General features: G+C 46.6%; 1 protein-coding gene across 2 annotated transcripts in view; it reads left to right on the plus strand.

Moving 5' to 3' along the window:
• Nucleotides 1–8,774: 8,774 nt before the first annotated feature.
• Nucleotides 8,775–22,029, plus strand: part of KLHL24 (kelch like family member 24) — a 41,662-nt gene continuing 28,407 nt past the window's right edge. The window contains exons 1-3 of one of the 2 annotated variants that reach the window (XM_075556109.1): nucleotides 8,775–8,906; nucleotides 15,655–15,714; nucleotides 17,769–18,749. In XM_075556109.1, the coding sequence (XP_075412224.1) occupies nucleotides 17,830–18,749 (920 nt within the window). In that variant the 5' untranslated portion in view covers nucleotides 8,775–8,906; nucleotides 15,655–15,714; nucleotides 17,769–17,829. The remainder of the gene's footprint in view (nucleotides 8,907–15,654; nucleotides 15,715–17,768; nucleotides 18,750–22,029) is intronic. The other variant, XM_075556110.1, reaches the window with a different exon arrangement.

Here is a 22,029-nt window from a genome sequence, read left to right on the forward strand (position 1 = left end):
AGGGGAGGCCCCCTTTTGTTTCTGCGGTGGGGAGAAAGGACATCTTGCGGCAGACTGCACCCACGAGGGGGAAAGCTCAGAAGGGAAGGGGAGAGGTGCACCTTCCAGGGGAGCAGACAACTTACTTCTTTTTCCAGATCTCACAAGGAAAAATTGTCCAGGTCGCTCTTTCATTGTTGAAGCCGAACACTGCTGTATTTTCTAATTTGCCATCAAGCTAGGGTCTGGTGGGCCCATGACTACCAGGGCTGGGGTGAGAGGGGGAGTTACCCGACTGGTATCTAATAGCCAGGGAGAACCAGCCCCAGCCGGTGGGCTTTGGGAGGCGAGTCACATCTAACCTCACCAGCAAAGACAAGGGGGGATCTGGTGCCACAAGCACATAATCTATTCTCCCTTCACCCAGCCCTGCTGAGCTTGTAGGAGAGTGTGTGCTAAGGCAGAGGGTTGTGAATTGCCATATTGCCTGTTCTCGGAAGAGCGGGAGCCTCTTGTTGGGAGGATGATGAGTGGGCATGTGCAAAATAGAGAAAGAGGGTGGACAGAGTGGGTTGTGAAGGTGGCAGGTGGTCGAGGGCATGGGAAAGGGGGCAACCCAGACATAGGGGTGGAGAGAGGGCCAGGTAGATATCTGGAGAGAAAAGTGGAGGAGTTGGTGCCAAGTGAGAAGCTTAGGTGGAGGAGCAGAGATGTTTAAAGGGGGTGTTATGTAGCTTTGCCGGGTGAAATGCCACGCAATTCTCTACCTGAAATCTTCGAGAAGCTCTCCGCTCACCGGTGCTTCTCAATTTGGATGTGTTTCCAGGAAGAGGCTTAAGGTGTTGAACCTGCGCCAGCCACGGGCTCAGCCAAGGGTACAAACACAGTGGAGCATTGCATTCTGAAGAACCGTGTGAGAGGCTCTGTGTCCGGGCATCGCAGCATGCCTGGGAAAGGAGAGAGCTGGAGAAGAGGTGTCACCAGATCTGAGCCTTACAGCATGACCCAAACTTCTACTACAGTTAGGGCGCAGGGAAACTCCAAGCACCAGAGGCACAAAGTCTGCAAGTGTCTGGACTGCTTAGGGAGTGGTGCCTCCCTGTGCCCCAACCAGTGGGTGCATGGAAAAAGGGGGCAGCCTGGAGGAGGGAAAGAATGGCTGATCGAACTATGGAGACTTGGCCACTTCCACAGCTTAGGGACTGTCATATCTACTCTGGAGAACAGAACAAGGGCTGGTGTGGGATTTGCGGGAAGACAGACTGCGGCTCGATACCAAGGCAGTTGCCACGGAGTTGATCCTAGGTCTGGTCTGAGTAGAACTGCCTTCCTCATGGTGTCCAGTGGCTGGATTTTCAGAGGCAACTCACAGGACCTTCCTGATGACGTGTCTCTGGGTGGATTCAAACCTCCAACCTTGCAGTTGGCAGACGAGCACATCAACTATTTGCATCGCCCAGGGACTCCGGGGTGCAATTTACTGCATCCCTAACTGGCAAGGAAATAGGTCTGAAAGCCCTCCGGTCCCCTCATCCATTCCAATTGTCTTCCTCCTTCAAATGATAAAGGAGACCTGTATCATTCACTTTGTAAACTGAATCATGCTGTGGGTCAATATCATTGTGTTAGTCCAGGTTGACTAGAGAAACAAATTCATAGACACTCATATGGTTTCAGAGAGAACTTTATATCAAAGGGTAATTGTACCTTGAGAAAACATCCCAGCCCAACCCAGATCAAGTCCGTAAGTTCAATATTTGCCCATATGCCCAATACCAAGCTATAAATTCCTCTTCAGACTCACGCAACAAATGCAATGATGTCAAATGCAGGAAGATCACAGGCCAGTGGGTGGAAAGTCTTGTGGATTCAGTGGCAGTGGAAGCATCTCAGCACTGGCAGGGGTCTCCACCAGCTCCAGGATTCTAGCATAGCCCCATGTGTCTTGTCAAAAGGAATGTCTTACAGGGAGTGAGCGTGTGTCCCACCTCCAGTGAGCTGTTTACCTGCTTAGTGCTTCCAAATGAGGACATCATGCTGCGACCTGATTGACAGGCTAAACTCCACGCCTTCATGCTTAGTAGTCTCAAATTGACAACAGATTATGTAACTCCCATGATCACTCCATTTCAGCAGACCGCCCCAGGAATGTGCAAGTTCTGCTTCTGTTCCAGCCCCAGCTGAGGAAAGGGCTACTACCCAAGCCAGGTTCAAGATTTGTGCTGGGGCTGCCTGTGCCTGTGTCTAACGGGTTGTCCCACAGGTCGGCTCCTACCCTTCGGCTCTCACAGTTGAGACCAGTAATCCTGACCCCCGGCCCGAGCAGAGTCTAAAGACCCCATTGTGCAGATGAGCTGGGTGCTAGTGAACTGGGTGCTGGTGATACCATTTTACTTCTCATGTTCTCATAATCTGGAGAAAAAGCGATCACTCCGCCAGTTGACAGGTATTTATTGAGCACCTGCTCTGAGGAAACCAGACTCTAACAACCAAAGCGTCTGTAGGTGCAAGTGTACAGCTATAATATATAAAGATCATAGTAAAGTCCTAGAAGATAGGAGAGAGAGTAAACCAAAGGAGTCAGACACATTTTATAGGAGCAGGCTCACCTCAGCCCCTCTTGGTGGTCCACTTAGAGGTGGGAGAAGAGATAATTGGAGAGAGGGTCTTTGCTAGCTTGGGGTATTTATAGGTAGCTATAAGATGTGCATATTCAGGAATTACATACGTCACAAGGTGGGTGGTAACCACAGGAAGATCCCTGAGCTCACAGGTGAGGAAATCTAATACCTGCATTGGGAAAAGGTATGAGGCGGGCTGGGTGCTCCGGTGGGAGGAGATAACCAAAGAATGTGTGCTTTTTATAGGGAGATAGACTCAACCACGTGCTCACTTTAAGGCAGCAGAGCTGGTAGGGGAGACTCTGTGGGAATATTTAAAGCAGATGATGTCCTTGGACGTTATCTTACCAAAGTGGTGGCTTTCCTAAAGTGGAATACCAGTTTTCCCAATTCCATCTGTTATAAGTTAAGGGAATAAAATCCTTGTCATATTTCCACAACCTGCTAACTGCACCCAAGGAGCCCTGGTGGCACAGTGGGTTATACGTAGAACTGTTAACAGCAAGGTGTGGTAGTTACATCATCTGGTGCCAACTCGAGACCATTAAGAGTGAAGGGGTGGAGTTTAGCCTGTCAATCAGGTCGCAGCTTGATGACCTCATCTGGAGGCGCTATGGAAATAAATAGTTCACTGGAGCCCAGACCCACACACTCTACTTCGTCTTCCTGCTGACAAGCCATGTGGAGCTACACTGATGCAGCCAGAGCCCTGGAGCTGGAGGGACCACGTGGAGACCCACGTCGATGCTGCGATGCTTCCACCACCACTGGATCCATAAGACTTTCCACCCACAGGCCTGTGATCTTCCTGTACTCGGTGTCATTGCATGTGTTGCTTCAGTTTAAAGAGGAATTTATGGACTAGTATCGGCATATGGGGTAATATCGGACTTAAGGGCTTGATCTGGCCTGGGTTGGGATGTTTTCTTAATATACAATTGCTCTTTGATATAAAGTTCTCTTTTACACACATATGAGTGTCTCTGGATTTGTTTCTCTAGTCAACCCAGACTAACATACATGGTCAGCAGTTTGACTCCACCTGCTTTCTTCTCCATGTGAGAAAGATGAGGCTTTTGACTCCTGTAAAAAGTTCCAGTCATGGAAACCCACAGGGTCAGTTCTACTCTGTCCTATAGGATCATTATGAGTCAGAAGAGATGAGATGGCAGTATTTAAAAAAAACCAACTAAACTAAAAACAGAACTTTTTTTTGGGGGGGGGGGGGACTAGTTGCACTAGACCACAGCTATAAATGAGGCCTGATTCCTGACCTCAGGGAGATGAGAGGGTCTTCGTTCAGGAAAGGCATGTGAACAACTCAGACAACTGATGTCATCGCTGTCAGAAAGTTGGTGAGGACAGGCTGCTCTGTTCTATTGGGTCACTAAGTGAGGGACTATACTCTTCAGCAATTTTTGTTTGTCTAACGCACAAAGAACACAGAGATGCTGGCACTTCCTCTCCCTGGAAAGGCAGCAGCAACCTGTGAGACCCTGGCATGCTCTTATTCCGTTACCTCACCTTCCACCACTTGCCTGTTTGCCACCCTGTGGGCGCCTGCATGCTGCTCGCATGCTGGAAGCTACGTCGCTGGCATTTAAAGTGCCAGCAGGGTCACCCCGGGTGAACACACTCCAGCAGAGCTTCCAGACTGTGAACAGACCACGAAGAAGGAATAGGCTGGCATGCTTTTGACGACTTAGGGAACACCAGAAAAAAATGTTTACTTGTGTTTTGATTATGCAAAGGCATTTGACTATTTGGATCACAATCAACTACGGATAACATTGAGGGGAATGGGATACCGGAACATTTCGCTGTGCTCTTGCAGGACCTGTCCGTGGATCAAGAGGAGGTTGTGTGAACCGAACAAGGGCATACAGCAGGGTTTAAATTCAGGAACGTGTGTCAGGGTGGTATCTTCTTATCACACTTATTCAGTCTGTATCCTGACCAAATCATCCGAGACGCTGTGCTAGATGAGGAAGAACAAGGTGTGGGGTGGAGGAAGGCTTATTAACAGCCTTCAGCATGCAGGTGACGCAGCCTTCCTTGATGACAGCACGGAGGGCTTGCTGATGAGAATCAGAGATTTCGGCCTGCGATGTGGATTGCCATGATAAACAGAGAAAGCATTGTAGTTGTCAAAAATTTTACCTTGCTTGTATCCACAATCAATACCCATGGAAGCAGCAGTCAAGAGATCGAATGACGTGTTGCATTAAGTAAATCTGCTGCACACGATCTCATTAAAGTGTTGAAGAGCAAGGATGTTACTTTAAGGACTAAGGGGTGTCTGACTCAAGCCACGGTGTTTTCAATCATCTCCTATGTCTGTGAAAGTTGAATAAAGGAGACAGAAGGATGGGTGCATTTAAACGTTGGTGCTGGCAAAGAATGCTGACTGTACCCGGGGCTGTCAAAAGAACAAACTGCTCTGTCCTGGAAATGCAGCCAGCTTCCTCAGGGGAAGGGAGGATGGCCAGAGTTCATCTCAGACACTTTGGAAATTTTATCAGGAGAGACCAGTCTGTGGAAAGGGGCAGCCCAAAAGAGGAATGCCCTGGACGAGGTGGAATAACAGAGTGGCTGCGGCAATGGGCTCAAACATAGCAATTGTGAGGTTGGTGCCCGCTGGGCAGTGTTTGGGTCTGTTCTCCATGGGGTTGTTATGAATCAGAGCCAACTCCATGGCCCCCATCACATCTTATTCACCCAGTGGAAATGTCCTAGGTGAGGCAGTAGCTAAGTACTTGGCTGCCAATCCAAAGGTTGACTGTTCAAACCTACCAGATGGTCCACTGAAGAAAAATAAAACAGTCTGCGTCTGTAACAATCCATCCTTGGAAGCCCCTTGAGACAGTTCTACTCTGTCCTAATGGGTCACTATAACTGCACAGCAAGGTTTGGGTTTGGGGGGAGGAGGAGGGGGAGGTTATTGTACAAAGAACCATAGATATTTTGTCAAGATCTTCCCTTGAACTCCAAATTTCCACTCCATTGACTCTCGGGACGACTCATAGCCTTCTGGGCTATGCCATTTTGAAAGAATACATGTATAAAGGTAAATAGATGAAGGTCATGCTGAAGTGTGACAACATCCAATTACCTGAAGACAAACAAACAAACAAAAACAATCCAATGCCATTGAGTCAGTTCTGACTCATAGCAATCCTATAAGACAGAGTAGAATAGCCTCTTTGGATTTCTCAGACTTTAAATCTTTACAGGAGTAGACAGCCTCAACCACACCAATACCCCAGGCCCTTGGAAAAACGGAAAACTCTTGGGATAAGTGACAGCAAGGGATAACATCAAGTAAGGCAGAAACCCAGACCTGTCCCTACTGCGGTAGCAGCTGACTTGTCAACTCCATTTATTACCCAATAGAAGGGCTCCAAGGGGTTTTCTTTGCTGTCAACCTCACAGCAACAGGTTCTAGCCCAGTGAGTTCAAGCTACCTGCCTTCATGTTAGTAGCTGCCCACACACTGTACCCCACCCCACCCTCACCCCCCACCAACACCAAACACTCACAAGGAACAAGAAAGTAAAATAATGCCTATCACTAAATTCGGATACTGGACAGAGAGTTCATTTTGCATTTCAGCCACTTTGACGCATGAGTGTGGAGACAGGAAGAAAATAACTGTTGTGAGGGGCCATTGGGTCGGTTCAGACTCATAGCCACCCTATCTAGGCACAACAGAATGAAACACTGCGCCATCCTCACTGTTGTTCCTGTGCCGGCATCCACTGAGCAGCCACCATGTCAATCCAGCTCCTTGTGGGCCTCCGTCTTTGTCCGCTGCCCCTCTACTGGATCAAACCCGATGTCCTTCTCCAGGTGTTGGCCCCTCCTGACATGTCCAAAGTCTGTGAGATGACATCTCGCCATCTTTGCAGCACTCTGGTCGCACCTCTTCCAAGACAGATGTTTGTCCTTTTAGCACTCCCTGATACTTTCTGCAATTCTCCGGCACCACAACTTGAATGCGGTACCTCTTCCATCTTTATCCAGTGTCCAACATTCACATGCACACGAGGCAACTGAAAACACCACGGCTTGGGTCAGGTGCACCTCAGTCCTTATCAAAACACAAGAGGCTTCTGCAGCACTCACCTAATGCAGTATGTCTTTTGACCTCTTGCCTGCTGCTTCCATGAGCACTGACTGTGGATCCAAGCAAGACAAAATCCTTGACAACGTCAACCTTTTCTCCATTCATCATGACATGTACCCAAGGTTAATTTCCCCACTATATAGGGCCAATTCATAAGGACCCCTGGTGGTGCTGTGGGTTAAGCATGTAACTGCTAAGCAAAAGGGCAGCTAGCTGCTTGCGGGGGAAAGGTGAGGCAGTCGGCTTCTGTGAAGATCCTGCTTCAGAAACACGACAGAGCAGCTCTACTCTGGCTTGTAGCTTGACTCCATGTGGAATCGACACCAGGACATTGAGTTTGATTTATATTATTAATTACCATGATACTTACAGCAATGTAATAACATTTTTAATACTTTTCTTTGGGAGAATCTTGTCTGCTTTTGAAAATAGGAGCTTACAGTTTTGTCCTATATGCATGTACATTTAAAATTTAAAGGTGAGACTGAGGGGGGTTGGAGCAGAAACGCAAAACCCATCTATAGAAAATGAGACCTCCTCTCACAGAAAGGGCACAAGGAAGGGATGAGTCAAACAGGGTGAAGTTTAGCACCGATGAAATACAATATTCTTCTGGTTCCTTGAGGCTTCCTCACCCCCCACTATCATGACTTCTCATTATGGGCTACACAAAAGCATGTGCACAGGTACAGATAAGAGATAAGAGCTCACCACACATGGAATCCAGGAACAGGAATGGGAGTAGTGAGTGATACTAGGAGGTTAGGGGAAGAAGAGGGTACCGATCGCAATGACTGACACAACTACACACACACACATATGTCAACAGATGATGATGAGCAACAGAAACCATGGAGAAAGGGAGACATCAGTCGGTGTAAGATATGAAAATAATAATGTTATAATTTATCAAGGGGTTAGAAGGGTGGAGGTGGGAAGGAGGGAAAAAGAGGAGCTGACACTAAGGGCTCTATATAATAAATGTTTAGAATATAATGCTAGCAATATATGTACAAATATGCTTGATACAATTGATGTTTGGATTGTTATCAGAGCTGTTGGAACCCCCAATAAAATGATCTTTTAATACTAAAAGAGAACAGAGTTAGTTTAATGTGAAGGGCATAATTTGAACAATTAGTACTATGCTGCAAAAAATACATAATGCAGAGAACATATTTGAGATCAAGGGAATTTATGAAGCCATTGTATTCCCAAATGTATGTACATGAAATAAATATCTGTGGGAGAAAATAAAGTACATTAAAAGGTTACCTAGGTTGCTACAATTGAAATTAATAGATGGACTCTACTAAGATAGGCATCTCCCAGTACTGCCTGATGACCAGAGTTTGAGTCCTTTCGAAAAACCTTTCCTAAGGCTCCCCATGGCCCCGCCCCTACTCCCACCCTCGACCCTCGCCAACTCTCTCTCTCCCTGTCTTCCCCACTGTATATCAAAGGGTAATTCAAAAAGATCTGTAAACCTCCTTCAAACTCGTAAGACCTCTGTAAGGTTCTGTGCATTCTTACTAATGTGCTTTTTGCCTTGGGACTTGGCTGGGGCTTAGAATGCAATAAACACACGACTCAAGTTTCTCCGCAGGCTCCTATCGCCACAGGAGGCATTTCCTCATCCCCACTCTACCTAAAGCACCAACCCTGGGCCCTCTGGGGGGCAGACAACCAAACAAACAAAACAAAAAACACCCACTGCTGTTGAGTCCTTCCGACTCTCCCAAGACTGTAATCTTCATGGGAGCCAGCTCCACATTTTTTCCCCCCACAAAAGTGGCTGGTGGGGTCCAGCTGATGGCTTAACCACGGCACCACTGGGGTCTTTTCCTAAGCAAAGAGGAACTGCGTCTTGGATGGCGGCTCCTTCCAAGCTCACAGCTCACACCCACTGTGCAGCTGGGAAGCCCAGGTGGTCCCGGCGGCTCCCCTAGGATGGGAACTACAAGTCCCAGGGTGCTCCGGGGCAGGGGCTCACTAGGATTGGCCAGGGCTCGGTGACGTGTACTGTTTTGGCCGGGGCGGTCACGTGTTTCCTTTGTTGTGAGCTGCGGCAGACACTGGTGGCCGGAGGAGACGCCGGCGCTGGAAGCTACGCTGCACCGCCGGCCGCTGAGGGACTGCGAGGGCCACTGCCACGAGGCGCTTCGAGGCTTCACCCAGAGGTACCCGGGGATGACAGCTCCGGGACTGTCCCAAAGGCAAAAAAAAAAATCAGCTCGAGCTGGGGACCCCGGGGGAGGAGAGGCGCCGAGGTCGGGAGCACGGTGGACGTGTGCTCCGCGGGAGGGAGGACAGCGGGGGCCGGCCTGTCGTTGCAAAACCGGGCTTCTGAGGACAGCTTGCAGCTGCCGCTGCGGGACCCGGGCCTGGGTCCGGGGGGCTCTGGGGCTCACTTAAGGTCTCCAGCCGCCGCCCGGTCGCGATTGTCCTGCAGGAAGGGCACCTGGACTCCTGGCACTAGCATTTCGGCGCCGAGGCTCTGTAACGCAGCTTTGGGGGGGCGAGGGCCGCAGGGACTGGGGCTGTCCGGGCAAGGCCCCCGTACCCCCCATGCCGCTGCCTCGGGGCCGGTGGAGTCTGGGTCCACCCTCGGGTCGTGCAGGTTGCAGATGGGCTGCGATCGCGCTCCCACCGCTCTCCTCGTTCATCTTTTCCCGCCCCCCCAGGAAGCACTGAAAGCACAGGGCTCCAGTGAGCCTTCCGTTTGGTGGGGTCAACCGCTGACCCCGTGGGGGAGGACTGACCCGGGCCAGGTGGATTCCCGGGGCTGCGGGCCAGAGAAGCCCTATGGAGCCGTTTGCGAAATGCTGTCGGCACTGTCACCTGACCGTTACTCCCGCCCCGCGCCAGCCTTTGTTTACCGTCCTTCGAGACAGCGCGCGCGCCGGGAACCCGGCCCTGGAGCCGCGGCCCCCGGGGAGCCGGGGCCGGCGCGGGGGGTGGGGGAAGCGGGCGAAGGAAGAGGCGGCGGGGTCCCGCCCGACCGCCCCACCTCCCTGCCACTCCGGGCCTCGGTTTCTTAGTGAGGTTCCCAAAGCTCCCGCCTACGGGTCCGGAGAGCGGAGGGGAAGAATGTTAACGCGGCCGGGATTGGGCGGCGGGGGCGGCGGGTGGGCGGGGCGATGGGCGAGCCTCGCGTTTCTATTGGCAGATGTCGTGTCGCTAGGCGGCTCTGCCCCTGTCAGTCATTTCCCCGCCCCCATGAAGGTGAGCTGGAGGACGCGCTGGAGTGCGCGCTCCCGACTCGGAAGCAGCTGCGGCCTGAGGGGACCCGGGGCGGGGGAGGGGTGGGGGGGGGAGAGTGGGAGGGAATGGGGGAGTGGGGGGGCGCGCGCCTCGCGCTCCAGACCCGGAGGCCGCGGGCCGGAGCTGGCGCTGCCCGAGCGGAGCGGAGCGGCCGGCCGTGGGCATCTGGCTGGCCGCCGCGGCTCCTGCCCGGGCCTGCAGGCCGCTCTGGGCACTCGGGAGGACGGCGCCGGGCCGCCCAGGGACCAGATAATGAGCCGTCTTGAACGGGTGTCTCGTTTTCTCCCGGAATGTGGGGGAAGCAATGCCGATGTGTCCATGCGCTTCGGGAAAACAAGCTCTGGGATTGCATTGCCACATTCCGGGGTTCTCACAAATAGCCCTTCGGCAGTGATCGTTTTTTTGAAAAATCACGCCTTCCAACTATTTGCAGCTACGGACTGTTAAATCCACTCGTGTGAAGACTTAATATTAGAATGCGGCTTTTGAAGACGGTGTGAAGCGCCCCCCTCCCTGAAAGTTAAAGATGATTATATGCCTGATTTAAATGAATTATTTTCCTTATTTAGGGCATTTTGGCTCAAACTTGTGTGTGATAAGGCAAAAATTATTGATAATTTGGAATTTCAGAGAAATGCAACTGCGATGTGTTACCATTGTATGTTAGGTAACTAATCTGCCAGGCCAATCATTTTAACCATAATGTGTGGAAGACAAGATTTTCCTAATCTCTAGGTAATCTATCCATAGGGAACTTGAGTTGAGCTTTTTGGTTTCTGTAAACATGTAGGAATTCACCCAAGACTTAATACGTATTTGTGCCAGGAAGATTGGTCTCCCTTGGAGAAAGCGGGTATTTATTTTCAGAATGTGTTAAATCCAAGTGGAGCTGGCCATACCACCTTGAGATGGTTTAGCTCAGAGGGAGCAGCTCCAGTGATCACAAGCTGCCTCACCACATGTGCGTTGAGGGCATTTGGGTGTCTAAATGATAAGAAATAAATGCAAGCCATTAACCTTTCTAAAAATAAAACTCACTGAATAAAGACCTGCTTTTTTAACAAAGCCCGAGACTTAGTTTTAAACAGGAAGAAAAGAAATGAGATTCTGAGTTAAGATTGACAAACCAGCCTTAATTTAAACTCTGGCTTTTGTCCAAGTTGTTAAGACCTTAATGCTTTTTCAGTGAACTTTTTAACTTCCTTGTTTTTTTTCTGCCATTTCCTCAAAAAGGCCAAGCTTGTGAAAAATACTTATCAAGCAAGTGGCTTCAGCTATTTTTGTAGCGTTTTACCTAGAAATGTGAGACACCCCTTTTCAATAAATAATTTAGGGATTTTATAATGAAAAAATAATAAAACATCCCCACAAGTATACAAATGACATTTTGTGTGATAGGATTTTGTAACAAACTGTAGATCTGCCACTTAACTGTTAACATTTGAAAACACCTTTCTCTTAAAAGCCAAACTAGTTTTTTCATCGTAGACTTTGTCACTCTGCCTAAACTCATCACCCGGCAGCTGCAATTTCTCCACATCTGACGCATACCAACAACTACAAAAAGTATGTCTGAAAAGGGATCAGGCTGTACTTGATGGTTTCTCAATGCTATTTCTGTAAAAAAATCATGTCACCACGGAGGTAAAGCGCATCCCCTTAAGGTGCTGCCGTACACAGAGAAGCCATCGAGATTATTAGCTCTCCAATCAGGCCCAGGCCCAGAGACCCAAAGTTCCAGATGCCTTCTCCCTGTGTAAAAGTCCTTCACGTAAGGAATCTTTATGTACTTTTGAGGTGGCGTGGGTGCTTAGCAGAAATCACTTTCAGAAGCCTTGAAGAAGGCTTGGTCCCTTTTTAAGAAACATTTTCCCTTAGTCTTTCTCAAAAACACAAACCCACTACCTTGGGGAGTCAATTCCAACGCATAGCAACCCTATGGGGCAGAGTAGCGTGCTTGAGAAGGTAAATCTTTAAGGGAGCAGCCAGCCTTAATTTTCCCTCCGTATACAGCTTTTGGGTTCGAACCACTGATCTTGAAGTTAGCAGCAGAGTACCTAACTCACAGTGCCTTCCAGGGCCCCTCGTACTTAAGATTTGTCAAATGTGAAAGATTGTAGCCATTGGGTGATGACTTCAGCCAGAGTGACATACCTCTCTTGTATGCTGTGTGGTGTGGTCTCCACTCATGGTTAACTTTGAGAAACCCTCCATGCAGAGCATATCACATAGCAGTTCCCGACTTGCTTGTAGAAAGCTTGCTAATCAGGATGTTTTTCGTTTCCTTTGCTTTTTGGTCTTTAACGTTTAGAATCCTCTCATTGCGCCCTACTGTCTCTACAGCTGATAGTCCTCTCTCGATGTTGTATTGGGTCTCTGCAGTAGAAAAAGCAACAACAGTTATGCTCTAGTTCAGTGCTTGGACTTCTCCTTCGGTCTCTGTGCCCCGTCTCTCATTCTTTGTCCTCATGTCTATTGGGTTGCAAGTATTACTTTACAAGCCTTGCAGAAAATGCCCAAGTGAATTGCCTTGACCTTCCTCTCCTTACGAGACAGACCCTTGGTGGCGTAATGTTCCGTGTTGGGCTACGCACCGCAAGGTCAGCAGTTCAAAAGTACCTGCTGTTCCGAGGGAGAAAGATAAGGTTTTCTATTCCGGTAAAGAGTTTTGCAGTCTCTGGCACCCCAGGGGGCAGTTCTACCTTGTCCTATAACGTTAACTCTGAGTCACAATTGACTCAATGAGAGTGAGTTGAGCTGTTCCACTCCTGTTTAACCATATCATCATGAGAATCTACTTTGGTTTGCCCTGAAGTTTTTATTACTGGGGGAGAGAAAAAAAAAAGGTGCTGAAAATTTGAATGAATTTTAGTATCAATTCTTAGCTAGAGTCTAAAAGTGCATCAGAATCGAATATCCGTGACCCTGGTGGCAGGCAGAGAATAAAAAACAAGACCAAACTGTTGCCATCTGTTCCGACTCTGTCTAACCCATGTGTGTCACCGAAGGGTGCCCCCAATCTGTCAGCGGCTGATTGTTTCAGGAGCAGGTCCCCAGAACTTTCTTCCAACTCCCTCCAGGTGGTAGAAAAACCTCGGACCCTTGGAATAGCAGCCAAGCACACACGTTAACCCTTTTGTGCTACCCAGGAAAAGGCACAGTGTAGGAGTTCCATAAATGCTTATTGAACTGACTTGAGTCCCTTCATTGGCTCAGGGACCTCTTGTCTGTTGGGGAAGAAAAAAACAAACCAAGATTAACAATCTCTTAATTAGACTTAGTAAAATTATTCGGCACCAAGAGTCCACAGGTTAGACTGACCTCAAAGTAAGGAAACATGAAAGATGATGTTCACTTCACAGTTGGTCTCCTTATGGACATGTGTGTCTGATTATATATGTAGAGAACTCAGTAGTTTATATTTAGTGTTAGGGAGCGCTAACTTCAAATATGCCTAAACTGGTTAAGAATTTACAAGTTCTACTTAGAGACATCCGGGCTAGACACTTGTGTTTAAATATGATTGCTATTTCTTACCTAGCTGGTTTTTTCTCTGAAGCATTCCTCATCTTACTTTCCACTATAAAGTTAAAAAGTAACTGTGCCTAATTACTTGGTTTCTGCAGGCATTGTGCCTATAAAGTTCAACAAAGCAGAAGAAATAAGCATCTATGTTTATAAAGATTTATTTGCTAATGTGGAGATTCTAGAAAGGTAATCTATATAACTGAGAATGAATTAATGAAATTTATTTTCTAAGCACCCCCAAATGCTAGAGACTTCTTCAAATTGGTTCCACCATTACATAATACATTGTGATGAAACTTTACTTTTGTCAGTTTTGATAGATCAACTCTTAGAATTATTTATGGTCCCAAACATGATGAAACCCCATTTACTAGACATTCATGAAATAGGCAATGGTAAATTACCAACAGATATTTATGTTCTTGTCCCACTGCCACCACTAGCTTGCTGCACTATAATTTTTTTTTGCTCATCTTTTTTCAGGGGAAGCCAGCCCCTAACACATCATTACGGGTCCGGTAGGCGCAATTGTACAGCGATAATAAGTAAAGATCATAGTAAAGTTACAGAGAGCTTGAGAGATAGAAATATTGAAATAAATGGGAGTCAGACACAATTCATGGTAGCATGCTCACCTCTGCCCCGCTGATGGTCCACGTGGAGGGGAGAGAGAGAGTTTAATGGTAGCCCCGGCTCCTTTTATCTTCTCTGGGGACATGCAAGCCCCCTAATTACAGGTGAGGACATACGTCACTGGAAGGGGCTGTCCTATAGGTTTTACAGTAATGAGAGGGGGGTGGTCTAGGGACATACACGCAATAGGAAGGGGAGGGATCCTAGGTTCAGGATGGCGGCCTAACTTTGACCTATTCCCTAGATCTCCATAGGAACCATTATCAGTAGGGTGTGAACGCTTGGTCTCAGGCCTCAAGGAGGAATAGTTTATTGTCCCCAGTAGCAGGGAGTGAGGCCTGCCATATAGTCTGGTTGACTAACTGCCCTAGAGGCCTACCCTGTAGTCTGGTGACTACCCTGGGGAGGATGTCTGTAAGCGTTTGACCTCTCCCCACAATCATTTATTTACTGCAAGATAAATTTGCCAAGAGAGTTTATCAATAAGAAGCTGGTTTGTCTTCAGGGATCATGTTGCTCCCTGAAGACAAATGGGTGGATAGGCAAATGTGGTGAAGAAAGCTGATGGTGCCCGGCTATCAAAAGATATAGTATCTGGGGTTTTAAAGGCTTGAAGGTAAACAAGCGGCCATCTAGCTCAGAAGCAACAAAGCCCACATGGAAGAAGCACACCAGCCTGTGTGCTCATGAGGTGCCGATGGGATCAGATATCAGGCATCTAAGACCCAGAATAAAACCATGACCAAGGTGAATGGGGTGGGAGCGGGGCATGGAGTGGAGACCCAATGCCCATCTGTAGACAATTGGACATCCCCTCACAGAGGGGTCACAGGGAAGAGATGAGCCAGTCAGGGTGCAGTATAGCGCCAATGAAACACACAACTTCCCTCTAGTTCTCTGGTGCTTCCTTCACCCCACTATCATGACCTCAATTCTACCTTATAAATCAGATTAGACCAGGGAATCCAGGATAGATAAACCCCTCAGGGCCAACAAGGAGAGTAGAGATACTAGGAGGATTAGGGGAGGGTGGGGGGAGAAAGGGGGAAATCTATCACAAGGATCAACCTAGAACCACCTCAAAGGAAAACTGGGTGAGGGGCGATAGAGGTGATGGAAGATACGGAAAAAATAATCTATAACTTATCAAGGGTTCATGAGGGAGGGTGGGTGGGCAGAGAGGTGGTAGAAATGGGGAGTTGGTATCAGGCTCAAGTGGGAAGAGAATACTTTGAAAATGATGGTGGCGGCATATATTCAAATGTGCTTGACACACTGGAGGAATGTATGGATTGTGATAAGAGATGTAAGAGCCCTCAATAAAAGTATTTTTTTAAAAGCTGGTTTGTATATAACACAATTATTCACTTGCTATCAGGAAATGTTATTCAGTTATAGTGTGCACAAGTGAGCTCATCAAAACTAGAATGTACTCAAAATGGTACTAAATGGTACATGAACCAATTAGTGTCTGATATATATGTTGTTCTCCATTTATTTTAGGTGTGGAAATTAAACAAAAATATTTTGACTGGGGGCTTTGATCAAGCAAATGCTTAAAAGGTATTTCCATTTACAAACTAAACCTTGTTTTTAAGAGAACTTAAGCCATCTTCCTTTCTTTAAGCAGAGGTGACTGAAGCCAATCAGAGAAGCTCCGAACAATTGTTACCTTGAAAGCTCTCAAAGGACAGTGTCAGAATCATTTCAGTTACCCAATAGTGCTGATCCTGTTGGCTTCTGCACTTCCTAGGCTTTCTTTTAGCTGCCAGGCCCTATTCATGAACTCGCCTGAATGTCTGTTGAAATATGTCAGAAAGAGGTGGAGACCTTTGGAAGGAGTTGTAAGATTCTGAGGGTGTGGGTTAGCGGAGAGTTACACTGCAGGGCTTATTACAGAAGTTACCTGGGTCTACATATTCAGAATGCCATTATTTAGACAGGGCAGCCTCTGGGCATCTGTGCCCTGCTGGCAAGCCTCTCTGGCCTTTGGCCTCTCAGCCACATGACCTATTAGCTTCTGCTTTGACCTCTTTAGAGCTGCCAATAAATGCCCAGAGGGCATGACACTCCACCATAAGTTACCACCTGAATGTGCTCTAGCTCCTTGAGTCAGCAAACATGGCACCCCAAATTAAGTGCTGGCAGGTAGTCCACTCCACAAGCCTGCCTCCTGCCTGAAGTAATTCAGCTTTACGTGCTCCACTCCCCTGGTATCACAGCTGCCTCAATTAAGAAGGCTCAAGACATTGGCCCTCAGGGTCCAAAGGACACTCCCCACTCCTGGGCTTTCTCTCAGTTGGTATTCTCCACTTCCTGCTTCTCAGATGTCTCATTTTATACCTAGCGGATGGTATTCATAATTAATCCTGTCCACAGTAACTCACAACTGAATCTTATCCGTGTTTTCCTCCACCTTCTCTTATCTAGACTCATTGTCAAAGGTGGTTTGGTGGGAGTAACAAAGACTATGGCTAGAAGAGCCATATCAATAATTCCCTGCGCTGCAAACCCCTTAAAATCAAAGGGAGAATTGATGAATAGCTATGTGCTCAATCTGTTATTTATTTATAGTCAATTGTTAGGTAAGTTTAGGAGTGTTCTTATTACTGAAGGGAATCAGGACACAGCTACCATACATTTAAAAATCTAAACACTAGATATTAATAGAGGAAATTTTAAGGAGAATAGAGAAAAACAAGGGAATAAAAATGTCACAACTCTCGTATTTCCTTGTTTTTCTCTCCTAGATAAAATTTTAAATTTTCTTAGCATGTTTTTATCTGCCTTTTTAACTTAATATCTGTTTAGTACTTCCCCACACCATTCAATAGTCTACATAATTTTATACAGACTGAAAAATAAAAATAAATTTTATATAGACTGTTCTATCCTGAAGATGTTCTGTGGTTTCATCTTTTATTATAGAACATTTAAGTTGTTTTAAGTATTTCCTGTTAATGGTGCATCAGACAGGTCTGTAGATAAATCTTTGCATATTTCTGATTATTCTTTAGAACCAACTGCTAGAAAGGAATTTGATGGCCGAACAATGTACATATATTTAAAGGCTAGTAAAAATAATAATAATAAATAAAGACTAGTGACAGTGATAGGGAACCGCCTCCCTGGGGCAACGCTGTATTTACATAATTATCATTTAAGTTGTGTAGTCAAATTCTGAGTCCTACACCCTTCTTCACCCCGTATTCCTACACTGTTAGGAACCGCAGTCAGTAACATGATAGCTGGCTGTGTATGTGGGGGAAAGGAGGCTGATGGACGAGTTACAAAGCAGATAGTAGTCTTTCAGCTGGGGGGCCTACTGCAAGGTATCCTTAATGTCACAATCATATATATAAATTATTTACAGTTTTTATTAAAATCACGTACAGTGCTCAAGACAGGATTGGGCTCTGAAAAGCCAGTGGACAAGAACCCCATTGTCTTTCAATTCCATGTTTCCCACGGACTTCCTAAAGCCCCTCACACTACATCAGGTGCAGGTGTTATGTAATTTTTGTTGAAGTATTTATATCAAAATGAAATCATTTCATTTGAATCCTGGTTTTTCTTTTTTACATACTGAAATGTTTCCTTTTATTTTCACTTTGTAGCAACATAAAGACGATCCCCGCCAGTCATTTCTCAACAATTATTTAGTCAACTGATGTAACAATGGTACTAATATTGGGACGCAGACTAAACAGAGAGGATCTTGGGGTGCGTGACTCCCCAGCAACGAAGCGTAAAGTTTTTGAAATGGACCCAAAATCTCTGACAGGCCATGAGTTTTTTGACTTCTCTTCAGGATCATCCCATGCTGAAAACATACTTCAGATATTCAATGAATTCCGAGATAGCCGCCTGTTCACAGACGTCATCATTTGCGTTGAAGGACAGGAATTCCCTTGTCACCGAGCCGTGCTCTCGGCCTGTAGCAGCTACTTCAGAGCCATGTTCTGTAACGACCACAGGGAGAGCCGAGAGATGTTGGTGGAGATCAACGGTATTTTAGCCGAAGCGATGGAGTGTTTCCTGCAGTATGTTTATACGGGGAAGGTGAAGATTACCACGGAGAACGTGCAATACCTCTTCGAAACATCGAGCCTCTTTCAGATTAGCGTGCTCCGCGATGCATGTGCCAAGTTCTTGGAGGAGCAGCTTGACCCCTGTAATTGCCTAGGAATCCAGCGGTTCGCGGACACCCATTCCCTGAAAACGCTCTTCACCAAGTGCAAGACTTTCGCACTGCAGACTTTTGAAGACGTGTCCCAGCATGAAGAGTTCCTCGAGCTGGGCAAAGACGAACTGATCGACTACATCTGCAGCGATGAACTTGTGATCGGGAAGGAAGAGATGGTGTTCGAGGCCGTCATGCGTTGGGTGTACCGCGCCGTCGATCTGAGAAGACCCCTGCTGCAGGAACTCCTGACACACGTGAGACTCCCCCTGCTGCACCCCAACTACTTTGTTCAAACAGTTGAGGTGGACCAGTTGATCCAGAATTCTCCTGAGTGTTACCAGTTGTTGCATGAAGCACGACGCTATCACATACTCGGGAATGAGATGATGTCCCCAAGGACCAGGCCACGCAGGTGAGGAGCCTACTTAACTAATTCGCTGCAATTCAGTGGCAACACCCAGTCTCCGTTGCAATCGTTTTGAACTTCCTGAGCGTAAGCTAAATACAGTCATTTACTCATGTAGCTTACATGAGGCTTTCTAGAACTGAAAAATTGTTTGGGGTAGGGTAAGTCATGGGACTGTTTTCCAGTGAAGACTAGATTCATTCCACATTAGCAATGTTTGTTGTTGTTCTGCACGACCAGAGGGGTCTGCAGAGTGGCGACAACGATGGGTGTCTCAAGATAGTTCCACTAACTTTTAGAGTTGTGGGACGATCAGCTTTTCGGTCCACAGGGTCTTTTGGACATGGTGTGTGCTTAAAGACTTTGGTGGGCTTCCTTGAGCTGCATCCGCAGTTGAGCACCTTCTCAGGTGGGCCTTTACCTAAAGCAGCGAACAGGAAATGCAAAAGTGAAGCAAATGAATTATGGCCGATTCGGTTAATTCTCAGGTGTAAAACCCAGGCCGCCAATCTTTTTTCAATTGCCATAGTTAACTGTTAGGTCCATCTCAATTTTTAAGTCTTTCATTCCAATTATAAAAATTACAATGTCATAGGAATGTAGAAAATTTATGTTTAGGGGTAGGAACTCAATTGCAGTAAATGTGCTGTATTTGATACCTTCTACAGTGGATTTCTTCATGAGACATCTATTGATTTTTAACTAAAATAATCTCCATATACTAATAATGGAAGAAAAAATGTCAATATGAAGAAGAAGAAAGGGCTTTTGGGGGAATACAATGAAGAGTCTTAGTGTTTTTCTAACAGAGCTAACTGCAGTGTTATTTTTCCATATCATATAGTTCCACTTTTCCCATAAATTTACCATGACATAAGCATGCTTTTTAGCTAATTATGATTTTGAATACCACCATGTGGGAATGTGATTAAAATTCCGTCTACTGTGAGAGGGCTTTTAAAGTATATTAGTTTGGCTATCCCATGATTTCATTGGTCTCCGCATGTAAAATGAGAACGGTTGTAAATAGAAATGGTGCCCACTTCACAGATTTGCCTTTGAGATTATTAAATACAATCAAGAACCTCTACAAAGTCAGCATAATGCACGGCACGTAACTATGGTACTCAGTAATCATTAGCGATGACTATTTATGGGAGCCCTCGTGGTGTAGTGGTCACTTGACAGGCTGTTAACCACCAGGCCAGCTACTCAGTAATCATTAGCGATGACTATTTATGGGAGCCCTCGTGGTGTAGTGGTCACTTGACAGGCTGTTAACCACCAGGCCAGCAGTTCAAAGCCACCAGCTGCTCCTCGGAAGAAAGAGGAGGCTTTCCGCTCCCATCAAGGGTTACAGTCTCAGAAACCCACAAGGGCCCTGCAGGGTCACTGTGAGCTGGGATTGATGGCAGTGAGATGGTTTTGGGTTTTGACATTATTACTTACATGAGAACGCTGGGGTCACTGAGCATTGGGCTATTAATCATACCAGTCACTAAGGGAGAAAGTTGGCGCTTTCTCCTCCCATAGGGATTTACCTACAGTCTCGGGAAAGCCAGTTGCTATGAGTCAGAATCGACTGTGTGGCAGTGGTTTTGTTGCTGGATTTTATACAGTGCATTGTTCTAAGAAAACTCCCGGTAACTGACACTCTGAGCTTCTTATAAATTAGGGATATTATTGGGTACCTATGATTATAAAATTAATATAATCTTTTATATTAGGGATGGAGCACATTTTCCCCCCAAGACCAGCTGACTTAGTTAAAAGTAATTGTTTTATCATAAAAATAGAAAGATTGACAGCTGTGGAAATGCTATAGGGCAGTCTTCTGATCCTCCGATGAACTGGAAACCACTCCGCCACCATGGCTTTTATTGTTGTTGTTATTGTTGTTTTGTTTTGTTTAACAGAAGAACTTTATTTCTCGGGAAGAGAGTGGGGTACAAGGCCCCCCCATGGTTTTTTTTTACTCTGTTAACTAAGGACAGCAAACAGATCATTTTATTCGATAAATATACTGATGATCTGTTAAAACCTCTTAATTTTTAATTAGCTGTGAGGGCATTTGGGCTGAGTGTGAGAATGTGAGAGGCGAGGTTTCTGAGTGTGTGATCTACAAGAAAACAGACCCCCCCTCCCCAACCCCACCATACAGTCAACTCTGGTTCCTGGGACCGTGTGGGACAGAGTAAACTGCGCCGTGGGGTAACTCGAGACCAGATCACCTCAGGACTGGATACACTTCTTTCCCTCTTGGTGGGTTTGAACCCTGAAATTTGTGGCCTAATGCTTAACCTGCTGTGCCACCAGGCTCCTTGAGTGTTAGTTAAGAAAGTTGAACCACTGTTGGACTGTGTGATTATTCGCTCTTTCAAAACGCTTTTCCCTCCAAGAAAGAACAGGAAAGGAAAAAACACGCAAAAACACTAAACCACTCATTCTTCTAGAGTCCCCTTAAAACAAAGATAAAACAGTCCAGGGTCAAGTGGGACTAGTAATACCCTCCCTTTAATCTCCTAGGATCAGAGTAGGGGTCAAGCAATGCATGTTGTGAAATCCAGGTATGTGATTTATTCTTGGTTTTTTTATTTTTAATGAAAATGTGTCCATGAAATTAGACTGCATCCAAGAGTCCCCTGTCGCTCCTTTAACTAAATAAATTTCCTGATTGTGTTATTTATTTGATTGATAAAATTTGGTTTGCTCTCCATCTCTAAGAGGACAAGCCTGCCTCCTACAGTGAAGCACATCAGATGTACATCAGATGGCAGCATCGCTTCTCTCTAGCACAGCGCTGCTCAATGTCCCGACTGCCGCGGCCCTCACACTGTTCATGTGGTGACCCCCCCCAACCACAACACTATTTTCATTGCTGCTTCCTGTCATTTTGCTATTGTTATGAATCCCATGACCCCTGTGAAAGGGTCATTCAACCCCCAAATGGGTCACGACCCACAGTTGAGAACCGCTGCTTTAGCAGCAAGTAGGAAGGAAAACCAAACGATACTGAGATTGAGATTGCTGGTTATTGGAAACTAGAGCGGCAGCTTTTTAATGTAGGCATTCCACAAGAAGGGTTCAGAGCAGTCCTTGATGCTGCGCCTCTGCCACGACTTTGTGCCCTTTGCACGTGTCCTCGCTGACCTGGTACTGCATGTTAGCATGGACCCCTAGGACTGTCTTTTGTCTGAACAGTGTGTGTTAATTGTGCAGGTTCTCGTCTTTCTGAGAAATTGCAAGCTTCTTTGAAAGAGGAATGATGTCTCCACTTCCTCAAGGG

The sequence above is a fragment of the Tenrec ecaudatus genome, chromosome 8 (genome assembly GCF_050624435.1).
Source record: "Tenrec ecaudatus isolate mTenEca1 chromosome 8, mTenEca1.hap1, whole genome shotgun sequence".
NCBI lineage: Eukaryota > Metazoa > Chordata > Mammalia > Afrosoricida > Tenrecidae > Tenrec > Tenrec ecaudatus.